The 15,492-nt window shown below is 37.1% G+C and overlaps 2 protein-coding genes across 2 annotated transcripts in view; both read right to left on the bottom strand.

The window, feature by feature from the left end:
• The window catches only part of LOC132106083 (gastrula zinc finger protein XlCGF49.1-like), a 473,864-nt gene extending 458,870 nt beyond the window's left edge, over window positions 1-14,994 (bottom strand). Inside the window, exons 1-2 of the mRNA XM_059511711.1 lie at window positions 14,257-14,994; window positions 13,022-13,875 (exon numbers count right to left, since the gene is read on the bottom strand). Coding sequence (XP_059367694.1) covers window positions 13,190-13,875; window positions 14,257-14,344 — 774 coding nt within the window. The 5' untranslated portion in view covers window positions 14,345-14,994 and the 3' untranslated portion in view covers window positions 13,022-13,189. Of the gene's footprint in view, window positions 13,876-14,256 lie in introns of the transcript that reaches the window.
• Window positions 5,082-6,669, bottom strand: LOC132105361 (gastrula zinc finger protein XlCGF8.2DB-like; the record flags this gene model as incomplete). Its single annotated transcript, XM_059510453.1, has 1 exon — window positions 5,082-6,669. A coding segment is annotated over one exon (1,140 nt), but the record flags the coding sequence as incomplete, so codon positions are not given.
• Window positions 14,995-15,492: the final 498 nt, after the last annotated feature.

The following is a 15,492-nucleotide window of genomic DNA, read 5'->3' as shown; positions in this document are numbered from 1 at the left end:
CCTGAGCCAGAACTGGTCCATCGTGGATCACAGTGCAACATAAGATGTTTACATCGTTCATTAGGTAGTTAGCTTATATATCTAGCATTCAACATACATGCCATAAACAATCACAAATAAGGATTACGTCAAAAAATTTCATGATCTCCATGGTTACTATTTTGTCATTTCCACTTTTCAGACAGTAAACATTAAAAATTAAGAACTTCATAATGTTAGAAAAATACATTTTTACTGGGTTGCATTAGATGGGTGCATGTGTTGTTACCAATGAATGTACAATTGGTGAACAATTATTAAGATGAATCTCTTTCATCTAAAGTGTTCAGGTAAAGCCTCAGATGGTGGATGTGGGGACTCAAACCGAAAGGTTTGAGCATCGCAGATCAACTCCACTGGCCAGTCCTGAACAAAGTGATGATGAATGGTCATTTTCTGATATTGTCAACCATTCTGGTGATATGTCATGGAGTCCAGGGGAGGAGATGTTGAGAGAGTCCTCTGAGGAGGAACCAGAAGAGCTGGAATCTCTCAGTGACCCAAAGTAAAAACCTTTTTATTAATGGAAACTGTTTCTGATGTCATAGTCAGAATTAATGAGTGTTTTCCTTTTCTTGTTTTCAGTGCTGTTGACAAGTTCATTGTTTGCCAGAGGCAGTTGCTGTCCTTGTTCACAGTTTGCCCTGCATGCTGTGGGGAAACCCAGGGACGCATAATGCACCCGGAAGGAACTTTCATAAAAGTCAAGCAGGTAATGTCTTAATTGTCAACTGTCTATGAGGAGCTGAATTATAGTCTGTGAATGTACAGTATGTATATTCATTATTTGTGTCTTAACTATACAGGTTTTTTACTGGCTCATCTTAAAGCTGCTTGAGTATTGAATCTTCTATCATCTTTCAGGCCTGCGGAACTTGTGGCTATGAGCGTTACTGGCAAAACCAAGAGAAGGTGCATCGAAACATGCCTGCCTGCAACCTTTTACTCAGCGGTGCCATCCACTTCTCAGGTTGCATGGCTACTCAGACAATCAGGATGCTGAAGCTGTTTGGACTGCAGTGCATAAGTCCCGGCACTTTTTTCCGCCATCAGCGCTATTACACTATCCCTACCATCGTGCAGGCCTGGAGGAATGATCAGAGTGGGATCATCAGGGAGTTGAAGGAGACTGGGGGTGGATTGATCCTGTCTGGTGACTGCAGGTAGAATGGTCCAGCTCACGTCACTGATGTAGAACAGGTCAATGTGTTTTTGCATTAACCTATAAATGTAACTGTTTTTGACGTTCTTAGATCAGATTCTCCTGGACACTGTGCCAAGTATGGTAGCTACTCCTTGATTGAGGATCGAATTAACAAAGTTTTGGATGTTCAGCTTGTCCAAGTAAGTTGATGTCACACAGAAATCTTGTGTCTGATTTAGTTACTGATATTACAGTTACTGTTCAGTAATAATCAGTTGGTTTTACAGAGCTCAGAAGTCCCAAGCAGCTCTTGGTGTGAGCTAGAGGGTCTAAAGCGGAGTATGCAGTTCCTGATGGACCAAGACATGCAAGTGTCTGCTCTGATAACAGACAGAAATTGGCAGGTAATGATGCTAGGAGAGATCTAAAGCTGAACAGCATTGACAGGCACAGTATCACTCAAAATCAATTCTATAAAATCAATTTGTGTTTTAGGTGGCCAAGTGGGTACGTGAGAAAATGTGTTCAGAAGGAACAAAGCATTTCTTTGACGTCTGGCATATTGGGAAAAGTATGTATTGTGATGCTGGTAGTTCTATATAACAGACTTGTTTTTGTAGTTAAATTCACTTTCCTAATAATTAATTTGCTCTGCTCTGTTTGTCTGCTCTGGAACAGGTGTACAGAAAGCACTGGATGCTGCTGCAAAAGAGAGGGACTGTGAGGATCTGAAGCTGTGGAGGCCTGCCATTATCAACCATCTCTATTGGACCGCAGCTTCCACCCCTACAGGAGATCCAGATGAGATGCAGGCAAAATGGCAGAGTATGATAAATCATGTACAGGACATACATGAACACAGCTCTCCAGCATTTACCAGCTGCGCACATCCACCGTTGGAAGGAGAGGCAAGAAACAAGGAGTGGCTGGAACCAGGTACAACATAATAGCCTATGTTAAAAGATGTCAAATGTTTTGAGGCTAAACTTTTTTCAGTGCTTGTAAATTTTAGTTTGGTTTTATCAATACGTAACCCCATGTGTACTAATAATTACTTGTGTTATGAAATGCGAGAGATTATATGACAGAATACGTTTTATTCAGGATCACCAGCAGCCACTAAACTGGAGAGTGTAGCTGCCAGGAAAGCACTGGTAAAGGATATTCGACAATTGTCACCTCAGCATCAGACATTCTCCCTGGAGGCCTACCATTCCCTTATTCTGCACTTTGCTCCCAAACACACTGGCTTTTCTTTTCTTGGGATGTACAGCAGGTAGTGTTATCACTTAAAAGTATCGATACTAATAAAATTAGTTTTTTTTTTTTTTTTTTCAATTTCAGGAAATTATGACAGAATGAATATGGCTAAAAACTAATGCAGTCTTGTATAGCAGACCAAAATGTTATAGATTGATAACAGCATTACATATTGTTTGCAAAAAAATAATTGCAAAGATGAGTCATTGTCTTATACCCATTTGAACTGAAAACATTAATGTCATATTTCTGTTGCATTTCACTGCATTGGGTTAGCTTTGGAGACCTAATGTTTTATCTACTTATCTTGTACAGACTTCTCTTGGCAGCCCTACATTTCAATAGTAATGGCAACAGAGATGTAGCGCGTACTAGTGAGGGTGAGGTACGCTACGCTGTTCGCTACCCACGGTTTCGGAAAGGTGGCTGGGTAGTCCACCCCATCAAGGAGAAACCATCTTACGGTTAGTAGTTTCACTTAGTTTTTCAATATCTTTTTTGTGTGAATCTATCTTTATGCGAGTCATCCATGTTACTAAATGTTTTCTAAACATTTCTCTCCTCAAGGATACGCAACAAATCTTATGGTCTCTCTGGTAGAGGAATACTGCAAGTCACCACAGGCCCTACAAGAAAGCAGTGCCGTCTTGTCCTCTGCTGCACCGCCCCCCCTCACCTCTTCCGTCCAGAAGGTTGCCAAGGATGAGGCAGTCAGCCTCCATCTCGCACGACACTCACGTTTTAACATGTAATAAAATATCAATTGTACCAGTACAGTTTGTTTCACTATGTATTTATTAATCGTCTTCCAAGCGGGGCCACTGGAGACCTTTGTATGTTTGTCCCTCCTCTGCAAACTGCCTCCTTATTGCTGACACAACACATGAAGGTATGGCTTTCCTAATGTTCCTGCCTATTATTCCGTACGCCCAGCGGACAACCTGCCTGTATGCTGTGTATCGGAACTGCCTGTGGTGTAGATTGGGACATAATTACATTTTGATCATACCATGTTTTCATAGTAAACAATTCCAATGGTAAATATTGCATGTCCTGTTGGCTGATATTCTACTGTACTACACAACACCAAAGTTGTTTTTATAGGAAGTATATGGAAACCACTGAGTTTAAAAACCTGCTTAACAGGATTTACTATTTTGGTGTAGAAAAGCTGTTTCTTTGAATTGCAGTGTGAAATAATTTTTGCTCAAAACCTACTCTGGTCTGCTGGCTTGAAGAGGGCCATGCTCCTGTCTGAAGTTCATGTATGCTATCTGCAGCACAAAAGGATTCAGACAGGATGCTTCAAACCCTGGATGGAGTGTGAGGCAGGTAATGTCTTCTGGGGGATCTAGGTTTTGGACAAGGGACCAATAGGCGTCGACCTCCCTACAGCACACACTCTCCACTGCTGATGGCATAGCCTCACATCTACCACACAAGCACCTGTTAAACAAATGTGCTAAGATAAACTCACTCTCCTTCCCTCCTTGTAGCTCTAATGGTTGGTGTAAGACCTTGTAAGAAACGACATGTAGACTACTTACTTCCTAAAACTTGGGTAAATATGCACTGTAAAAAGACACACCCCCTGTACAGTATAGGCTGTCAATTAGATGCATTTATCTGCATGCCTTACAACCAGTATCCCTTCACATGACAATAAAAGATCCTTGTTACAATGACTGTATTTACATGAACAGCATATTCCTGTCCTAGCCGGAAGACTAACCGCTTTCATACACGTACTCCACAGTACATGTGAGCTCATTTACATAATGTCCGTCGGAAATACTAAGGTGAGTAGTATAACAGCCGACTAAGTTCGGAATTCCAGCTGTCCGGTTATGTTGTTTAGATATACGGCCCAAACGCTTGACATCTGCAGAAGCAGAACATGCGGACACCTAGGTCTAAAAGCAGTTACTGATTAAAAATCAGTTAGCAATTTCTACAAAATTTCACATTAAACTGTGTTGAATAGAAATGCACAGAATTTCTATCCCTATCCAGACTAGCTGACCGTCACATATGTAAGCTATAGCCTACATCCTACAACATTCATTTAAAATCTGGGATCTAAATTAATTATTTTAAGACACATGTTGCTGGCATAAATGGTGAAAATCTACATGGATGCTTGAAAAACAACAAAGTCGACAGCAATATTGCTAAATATGATTTATTAAAAATACTGCAATGTGTTAAACATGGAGACGTTAGCCACAATTGGCTTTAGCCTGTGGTCACTCACCAAGACACCTGCCCAATTCTCAACCGATTCTCCTCACACCACAACTCTATCTCTCTCCTCTGTCCATTTACCCTTCCCCTTAACTCTGCCTGACCCCTCTCTCGCCTAGGCGGCTCGTAATTATACGGCAATGGCCCATCGTAAGAGTTGACATTTATCCCTACTGCAACCTCTTCACTGTCTGACTCCATTACGAAGAGACGATGTTTACCGGCCGTTGCGTCACTTCCGATCAGAGCGTTTTCACAACGGAAGTAATTTTACTCACAATTTCTTTTAAAAAACTGTTTTAATGCACATTTATGATTCATTTCTTCACGCAAGTCGAATTCCTACACTATTTATCTACACGTTCATTCACAGGGATCTTCAACTTGAAAGATAGGCTTTAAGGCAAAGTATAAAGAGATAAAGAATGGACATAAAATTACTTATTACTTGTGATGAAGAGGATGGAGTCTTGAAGAAATGTCACCTGTTCAGATGAGTATGGGACACAATTTAATGGTCATGTAAACAGCCCAACTAAAAAAAGTCATATTATACCAGAAAAAAAACGACTTTGGGCCATATTCACCTGTGGTGTGAACTTAGTTTTGATTTCATACAGATACATATTTTCTGTTCCCATTTGAAATTGCTGACCTATTTAAATCTCTCCACAAAAAAGTAGATTAGGTTCTCATTAATACTTGACATTTCATATGTATCTGAAAGTGTGATGGCAAAATAATTTTTTGTTACTCTGATCACAATTAAAAAACCTTCCTCAAGAGTGAAGTTGCCGGTGATTTTTTTTTAATTGCCCCTTTTCGTAAACATCTCGTCAAACTCAGAACATTGTAGTTTTTTGTCCAGAATGAGTTTGCGAATGACCTTTCAGGTCTCTATTATTTGTAAACCTCTTTTCACACTGAAGACATTTATAAGGCCTCTCCCCAGTGTGAAGCCTCATGTGAGCCTCAAGATTTCCTTTAAGCGCAAATCTTTTTTCACACTGAAGGCAAGGGAAAGGCTTCTCTCCAGTGTGAAGCCTCAAGTGAATGTTAAGGTTACCTTTTAGTGTGAAACACTTTCCACACTGAAGGCATGTAAAAGGCTTCTCTCCAGTGTGAACTCTTATATGAGCCTCAAGGTTTCCTTTATTTCTGCAGTTCTTTCCACACTCTTGGCACATGAAAGGCTTTTCTCCAATGTGATTTTTTACATGATTCTTCAAATGCTTCTTGTCTGTGAAACTACTTCCACACTGATGACATATAAAACAGGTCTCTTTTGAGTGAATCCTTGTGTGTTCTATAAGGGCTCTGGTCAATTTAAAAGTCTTTCCACACTGGCCACAAACAAATGGCTTCTCTCTGGTGTGAGTATCCCTGTGGTCATTAAGGTTTCCTTTATGTTTAAATCTCTTTCCACACTGTTGGCATGTGAAAGGCGTCTCTCCAGTATGAATTCTCATGTGGACTTTTAGGCTTTCTTTTTGAGTGAAACATTTTCCACACTGTTTGCAGGTGAATGGGCTTTCTCCAGTGTGAACTCTCATATGGACTTTCAGGTTTCCATTTAGACTGAAACATTTTCCACATTGTTTGCAGGTGAAGGGGCATTCTCCAGTGTGAACGCTCATGTGGACTTCAAGGTTTTGTTTTTGAAGGAAACTCCTTTCACAATGCTGGCAAGTATAAGGCTTCTCTCCGGTGTGAATTTTCATGTGGACTATAAGGTTTCTATGATGAGCATAACTCTTCCCACACTGTTGGCAGGTGAACTTATATCTAACTGTAGTCATTTGAGCTCTTTTTCCATTCTTTTCAGTCTGTGAGCAACTTAAAGATTTTTCTCCAATCATGAAATCATAATGTTTCTCATACTGATTTTTATCTTCCTTTTGATTCAGTTCTTGACTCTCTTCTTTCAGGACCACCAGGTCTATAGCCAAAAAAAAAAATTTGTGAAGATTGATAACCTGAGTTTAATGGCACAAAACAACATACATCCAAACATTTACACTTAGGTGCAACAACAGGTATGCTAGATGCCTTATCATATGCAAATATGGAGTACCACAGGGCTCAGTATTAGGTCCTGTGCTTTTCTCCTTGAGGAACAATATCATTAGACTTAACGATTATGTCAATATAAGTATTTATATTGAAACTTCAAGTTGGCAGTTTTAATTTGAAATATATTTATCAAAAATGGGATGGCTAGTAATTTTCTTCTATTAAACTTAAACAAATCAGAGGTATTAAATATTAATAACAAATTAATACAAATGCCACAACAAATGATATTCTAGACCTTGATGTTTGTACTGTGGTAAGGTTTTTATAGATATGAACTTAGGTGTTGTGTTGCAGCACTCGGTCCTTTGATATTAACATTTGTAAAAACAATCTTCTTCCACCTTTAAAATATTGCAGGGTCAATAAATTAGCTCTACACGGATTAACGGTTTCCTATCAATTTTAAAATGATGCCAACTACACACAAAGCTTTGAATGGCCTAGCTCAGGGATGACCAAACCTGTTCCTGGAGTTCTATCAACCTGCAGAGTTCACTTTCAACCCTGATCAAACACACCTGTCTCTATATGAGCCATTCTACAGAATTGGTCCAAACTGCTGTCCAAAACTTAAAAACATTTAAAAAGCTTGTAATTATTCAAATCTTAGAGGTTTACTAAGATCCTTCTGTTATCTGTTTAAACCCATAACAATATGTAAAACATTACTAAGCTTAATTTATATATAGAATCATCATTTATTGGGTACTTTCATCTGGGAGGTGGCTGTCCGGAATCTAACCCCTAAATTTCAATTCATGAAAATAATATTGAAATAATTTTTTTCCATTTGTGTTTTTAAACGTTATCTTTTTGATTCTTTAAAAAAAAAAGTAAGTGACAATTTTTATTTTATATATTCTTTGTAAATTATGAAAATGTAAAAAATAAAAAAAAATTCATTTTCATGTCACAACCACCACGGTGTATGTTAAATGCATAAACAGCACTAGTGTGAAAGAAGTGAGGTGCTTTCAATGTGCAACTAGCCACAGCTAGACAGAGGTTCTTCTCAAACCTTAAACAGTAACTTAAATAACAATCGTACTCTTTTTGCCACTGTTGAGAGACTGACATACTTCCCAAGGTCAGATTCCCAGTGAAATGCTCTCAGACAGCAAATGCAATGAGTTTGCATCCTTCTTTTCTGAGAAGATCATCAATATCAGGAAGGCGATTAGCACATCCTCAAGCAATGCAGAGGTCAGACAGATTAGGCCAAAATATCAAAAAGATACTATGTCTATTTTTGAAGCAATTGATAGCAAAAATCTGGAAGACATAGTGCAGCACCTAAAATCGTCAACCTGCTGTCTTGACACACTTCCCACATCTTTTTTCAAAAGTGTGCTTAACTGCTTAGAAGCAGATCTTTTAGAAGGGGTGAACACCTCACTTCTTTCTGGGACATTTCCAAACTCCTTAAAAAATGCAGTTGTTAAGCCCCTCCTGAAAAAGAGCAATCTTGACTAATATTAGACAAATATATATTCTTCATTTTATAGGAAAAATTATAGAAAAGGTCGTTTTTAATCAGCTGAACAAATACTTAAACTCAAATGGATACCTGGACAATTTTCAATCTGGTTTTCGACCGCATCACAGCACAGAGACAGCACTCATTAAGATAATAAATTATATTCGCTTAAATTGTGACTCTGGCAAAATATCGGTGCTGGTATTGCTAGATCTCAGAGCTGCGTTTGACACTGTCGATCATAACATACTACTAGAGAGACTGGAAAACTGGGTCGGGCTTTCTGGGATGGTACTCAAATGGTTCAGATCATACTTAGAAGGGAGAAGTTATTATGTGAGTCTAGGAGAGCATAAGTCTAAGTGGACGTCCATGACATGCGGAGTCCCACAAGGCTGTTTTTCTGCCTCATGGGACTCCAAGAAATCTAAACCTGATTGCCTTTGTAAAATATCTTATAATGGGCCGTGGTTAGATTTTCCATCAGGACACAATGAGATTTTCCCCTCATTTTCAATTGTTTTACTTCAAAGATAGGTTAGAATTGCGTGCATATTATTTTTCACAACTGGCTTTGCTCATATTTACCAAAGGTTCCAATATTAGTGGAGGGCACTGTATATGAATATGAACATAAAGCATTTACAGATGACTGTCCCACTGATGGTTTTCAAACGTTGTTCCTTTTAAAGTTATTGTTTCCCGAAGTAAATGGCACAGATGTTTCTCAATCATTCTTTCTGGAAACAAAACTTTGGTTTAAAACCAAGCATGTTTCGGATGAGAAATAAAAGAGTCATGTACTGCAACACATATAAAGTTGACGATTCACATTATTGCTTACTTTATTTAAAATGTATATTTTTGTTAGATATAGTTGCATAATAAAGTCACAGAAATGAATGGCTTCGATTGTTAAAGGTTTACAAGTAAATAGCAATTTAAAATAATTTAGTTTATGCTACTTCAATATTATTTTTTCTCATTTTAAGTGTGACGTACATAAAAATGAATGCACAATGTCCATGTCAAATAAAAATGCTTTAAGAAATGTCTATGACATTCTTCAAAAATATCATTCATTTCTGTAGAGATTTAGACCAAAACAACAACAAAAGTTGTGAACATGTCTCACAAAACATCTGTAGACATCTGAATAAGGATAATTCATCTTTGAGAATGAAAACCAACCTGTTTGTTTCTCGGTCTCTTCTTGTTTGACTCTGAATGTTTCTTCAATCTTCACGTCTTCACTCTCCTCTTTAATAAACGCCATCTTCGTAAAAGTGTGTCACGTGGATCTCAGGTGCTTCATCAGGAGTTGATGAGTTTATAATTAAGAGAAAAAAAAAAATAAAAACAAACTAAATCTCTGGATGCCTGTCAATCAGCTAAATTTAGCAGTGAATGTATGAATGCTATTATTTTAATATAAGCCTCTAATTTGGTATTAAATGATTTGTAGATTATTTGCTACTGGTTTAAGTTGTCATTATCGGTTTGCGGGGTTCTTTCTGTCGTTGTTATTACACTGTTTTGAGCAGCAGGTGTTTTAAGCCTGACGTGAACCGAGCGATTCGAATCCGTGAATCATTTCGAGAAGCAATTGGTTCAATTGACTCGTAATTTCAAAAAGCTCCGTTACTCCATCAACTTGGAGAAAAGGTAATAGTGATGGATAGTAAAAACTGATACACGATATAAAGAGCGGCAATTGCGTTAACCTTTTTTTTTACTCACGTGTGGATGCGCTTTAAACACAAAACATGGCGTTCATTATTGTTGATAAATTGTATAATTGATAAACCATTACTTTTCTGCATTCATAATTTACTTTGCATCGTAAAACAATAGACAAAAGGGTTGGCATCTATTTAAAAACTGTAAATGCTTAAAGGGTCATGAAACCATAAAACCAACCTTTCTTTAAATGAAATCACAACAGATCATGGAGAACGGCGCGTCCCTATGACGACATATCGCAAAAACAAAATAAAAGTCGCGTTCACACGTTGCTTCAAATCACAAAAGTGCACATAAATGTTTAGACTATAGAGACATACCAATAATAAAACACAAAACAAGCCAATATTACACAAACAATAACATGATGTTTCAATGCGTTATTATTGTGATTTTTTTTGTGTGAGCTTTTTTTTTTTTTTTTTTATATTACACTTAACCAGCGTTAAACCTGCTTAAGATGGAAATCCTGAAGTGACTAGTAGGGAAACTAATTATGTTGGTGCAATGATATTTATTTATTATAGTTATTTGTTATTATTTTTAATTTATACATTTATTCTTAAAAAAGTATCAGGAAGCTGTGTTTGTGAGGATATGACTAAAGATGAACTAACACCTTTAATTATGATGAAAAAGTCTGATTTATGGCCTTCAACTAATAATGAGTTCGGTCTTCAGAAAAGTGTAGATTGAGACAGACATGCTTCTACCAATGCACCTCAACCCTCTAGAAGAAAGATTAATATTTAACCATGTTTTTTTTTTTTTTTTTTTTTTTAATCAGGATGATTTCAAGGAAGATGTTGAATTGCTGCAGCAGTTTTTCTTTATTTCTTAGAGATCTATTTGTCAAAAAGTTAATTAGGTTTTAATTGGGTTTTATTTTGAGTTGGGAATGATTTATACAGACATTCTAAGATAAAAGTATGTGGCTAAAGTTATTGGTGGCTTCTGTGTAGAAACAGTTGAGCGCTTTGGAGGGTGTCCCAAGCTTGTGCGGACTGACATGGGCTCGGAGAATGCGGTGGTGAGAGATATTCAGCGGTATTTGCGGAGAAACGGTGAAGACGGAAAAGGAGCAGAACACAGTTAGATTACAGGGAAAACCACTGCAAACCAGCGAATTGAAAGCTGGTGGGGAGTGATGAGAAAGAAGGGAACACACTTGATCACACTTCCAGGAGAACTCAAGGATGAAGGGTTTTTCACCTGTGATGTTTTGGAAAGAGCTCTATCACAATTCCTTTTCATGTCATTAATATGTGTAAAACTATTGCACACTCTTCATATGTTTGTAATGTATTTATTTCAGCACTGGACAGAGATCCGTTCCCTGGGACCCCAATTCACTTTGAAATCAGTGTATAAGATGTAGGCTATAGGCCAAAACTATTCTATTCGGACAATTTAGGCATTGTATTTTGTTTCTTTTATAGGAATTAATTGAGATAAAAGATGCTTGGAACGCTCATCGCATAAGGCCGTCTAAAAACACCAATGTCCCACCAATATGGTATGTATTGTGGGGAGTGGAAGACCATGTTGTTCCACTGACTGATGAATTAACTACTTGTAAAGAAAACGGCAAGATCTAAAGTCTTGTGCCATGTGATGTGGACGTGTTTGATTTTTGCACAATTATAATGGGAGGAATTAGGCTTGCAGTTTCCCTCTACAAGAACACAAACACTAGATTTACATCTAAGTGATGTTGTGCCACAGATAAGAGGACAGGACAATTAAATTGCCTACACTCAGACATTGACTGCATTTTTGCCTTAATTGCATGAATTTTAAGGCTGTTATTAATCAGTACTGTAAACTGTGTAAATAAATGTTACTATGAATTCATATTTGTATTTATATTATTGTCTCTTATAAATTGTATGTTGTTTTTTTATTTGATTATCTGTAACTACACTATATTTGTGATAAATCAATTAATATGTCTGTAGGGTCATATTTACAGTCAGAAAAAGGGTGATTGTCAAGAATTTCGATTTTGTAATCACTTTTCAAATTTCTTATTGTTTGTCATGGACAGTGTAAAGATACAAATAATAACTGGCCGAAAGCCAGTTCAATGCTTTTATTAGCTAACAGTAAGTTGTAATGAAATGTACCCACTAATTTAATTCGGTGTATTATATATCAAGGACTACATATAGGCTTTGTTTTTTCCAATTTCTTAAATCAAGATATTATGTCTTCATTTAATGCTAAAATTAATCTGTGGCCTGAAGACCATCACCAAAACCATTTTGAAACATCGCACTCAAAACTCTTAAAGATCAGAACACACCAACATAATTCACAGTTTAATTCCAAAATCTCTGAAAAAAGAAAAGCATATTTGGAATAATTTTGATGTTCACAAGCAACTTACATATCTGAACATAATATCTGGGTGGAGTCAAACAACTCTAGAAAGTTCGCAACTTAACTTAAACTGACTTTGTAGAACAGCAACAATCCTGAAAACAGTTGTATTATCATCGCGCCAAATGTTGGGTCAATTCACTTGTGTACAAATTTCTGTTTAGCCCTGTCATGTTTCTTGATTTCTTCACATGGATGGTTTAATTTTGCTTGTGGACCTAAATAATATCCATAACCCACACTGAGCTTGTGAGGATCTTAATTGATTTGAAACTAATTGTTGTTTCAATAAATTCAATTGTAATAGGCTTCTCTATTATATCTGAACCAGTACAAAGCCGAAGGAAAAGTTAAAGGGTGTTCAGATCAATTTCAGCAATGTACTTTTTTCAGATAGCGTGCAACTGTTGTCTGGGGTGCTGTCGTATCATCTGGGAAGTGTAACAGCTCCTTCACTGCTTTTGCAGTAGTTTTTTCTGTTGAACTGCTCAATGCAAACCATCTAGTGGTAGTATACTAGCTACATGCACCATAATGGGACGCCAGCTCTCAGTCACATACACTGGGGCTTGCTTCAGTGAAAGTATAACGTGCCTCACGTTTTCGACTCGTACATTACACCACACGCCCTGATGTCACGTGTCGTTACGGGATCTTTACGGGTTGTGTGTGAAAGCATGCACATATTTCAGTAAATCACTGGCAGTGTGAACGTGCAAAATCTAGCGACCCGGGAACCATTGCCGGAACACTTTACCCGTGTATTTGCCGGAATGGCAGTGTGAAAGGGGCTTTTGACGCTCTCGTCTGCAGCGGTGTGAACGTTACTTCTGCTGTGAAGCTCTTTCCACACAGTTTTCAGGCTTTTCCACATTGTGAACTCTCATGTGGACTTTAAAGTTTCCTTTTTGATTGAAACTCTTTCCACACTGTTGGCAGCTGAAAGGCTTCTCTCCAGTGTGAATCCTCATGTGGACTTTAAGGTTTCCACTTTCAGAGAAAGTCTTTCCACACTGTTGGCAGGTGTAAGGTCTCTCCCCACTGTGAATCCTAATGTGGGCATTAAGAGTCTGTCTATGTGCAAAACTCCTTTCACACTGAGAGCATGTGTAAGGCTGCTCTCCAGTATGAGTTCTCATGTGACTTTTAAGGCATCCTTTTCGAATGAAACTCTTTCCACACAGTTTGCAGGTGAAAGGCTTCTCTCCAGTGTGAGTCCTAATGTGCCTTTTAAGCATTACTCCTTGAATAAAACTTATCCCACATTGAGGACACGTGTAAGGCTTCTCTCCAGTGTGAATTCTCGTGTGGTAATTAAGGTTTCCTTTTCGGTTGAAACTTTTCCCACATTGTTGGCAGGTGAAACTTTTAGTTTCTGTCTTTTGAGTTCCTTTTTGTGAGGTCTTTCCAGTCTGTAAGCAGCTAATTGATTTTTCTCCAGTTGTGAAATATTGGTCCTTCTCTTCAATTTTATGTAGTACTCTTGTCTCCTCTTTCAACACCATCAGATCTATGAAAAAAAACAAGCGTAACGTTGATTACTCACCTTTTACAGTTTTTCTGTATGCAAAATTAAGATTTTTGTTGGATATTGTTGCATAATTATGCGACAGAAATTAATTATCTTTTTGGGTTTAAATTTAGAAGTAGATTCTAAATTGCAGTTCTAATCTTATTTCATTTTTTATGTGTTTAAATGTGTAATAACAAATGCCCAGCTTGGAAGTAGAAGTTTATGAGGTGCATTTTAAGGTAGCATTAGTATTTGACTGGGCATGTGCTCACATTAAACAGCTTTAGTTAGGACATATATGACATTGCAAAACATTATATATTTTTTTAAAGAGAGTTTAATAAGCATCAGTATTCATCTTTGAGAATGGAAACCAACCTGTTTGTTCCTCAGTATCTTCTTGTTTGACTTCTTGTTTGGCTTCTTCAATCCTCATGTCATCACTCTCCTCTTTAATAAACTCCATAACAGTATTTTACATGGATCTCAGGTGCTTCATCAGGGTGTTTTCTGTGTTTTCACACATTATCATGATTAAGATGCTAATAAAATCGGACAGAAATAAAACCGAAACTAAATTTCTTAATCAGCTCATTAGTTCAGTAGTCAACACATAGTGACGAATTGTCTTAAATGGCCTGATTAGCCACAAAACTTGAACTTTTAATTAATAAAAGAACAAAACCTACACTTGCACTTAATATTTGATTGTGATTTATATATGTATATATTTAATGTTCATGCTTGTGTTGTTGTTGCCTTTACACTGTTTTGACCAACAGCGATTAGATTGAAGCGGTGATTCGAACGCAGTGAATCATTTGGCGAAGCAATTGATTCAATTGACTCGGAGTTCCGAAAAGCTCAATTTCTCCCAACATTGCTTGCCAGTGAGAGTTTGCGTTTACGATACACTGATTGATGATATTTGGGAACGAAATATGACGCACCTTTTCTGTTGCTCATGTGCGGACAGGCTTTACTCATAAAAATAACGTTTTGTAATGTTAGATAAAGCACTACAATGTTAAAAAATGAATAACTGTTAACTCACTTACTTCGCTGGTAAAAGCTTCGTTTTAATCAATTGTACCGATTTAAGCACTTTAGATGTTTTAAAACACCCACCTTTTCCCAACCTGATCACAACAGATGCAGGAGAACGGCGATGACTTATGACGTCACATAGTCACCCAAAATAAAAGTAAATTTCACACGCTGCTGTCTAAAATTACACAGGTGAAGAGACATTATGCACAGATTGGCACCAACACACATATAATAAAACATATATCGAAGGTATTCATATTTTAAATCTTGGTGGAAAAACATTTTAAAATTCCCCCCTTCAACCTTATATAATTGATATCATTGTAATTATATATAATTAACTGAGCAAAGTATTTATTGCATAAATGATAACTAAACTAATAATTTAAATAGTCTTTAAAAACCGTTTTACTTAAGATGCCTTCAATGATGCTAACTAAGATAAGCATAACCAATGCTAACAATTCAACATTGATAAAAAAAGAAAGAAAAAAGAAAGAGAAAAAAAAGGTCTAGCATAGGAAAAATCAGGTGTAGCTAAAGAAAAAAAATTATATATATATA

The sequence above is a fragment of the Carassius carassius genome, chromosome 26 (assembly GCF_963082965.1).
Source record: "Carassius carassius chromosome 26, fCarCar2.1, whole genome shotgun sequence".
In the NCBI taxonomy this organism is placed as follows: Eukaryota; Metazoa; Chordata; class Actinopteri; order Cypriniformes; family Cyprinidae; genus Carassius; species Carassius carassius.
This window is presented reverse-complemented; position numbering and strand designations above follow the sequence as displayed.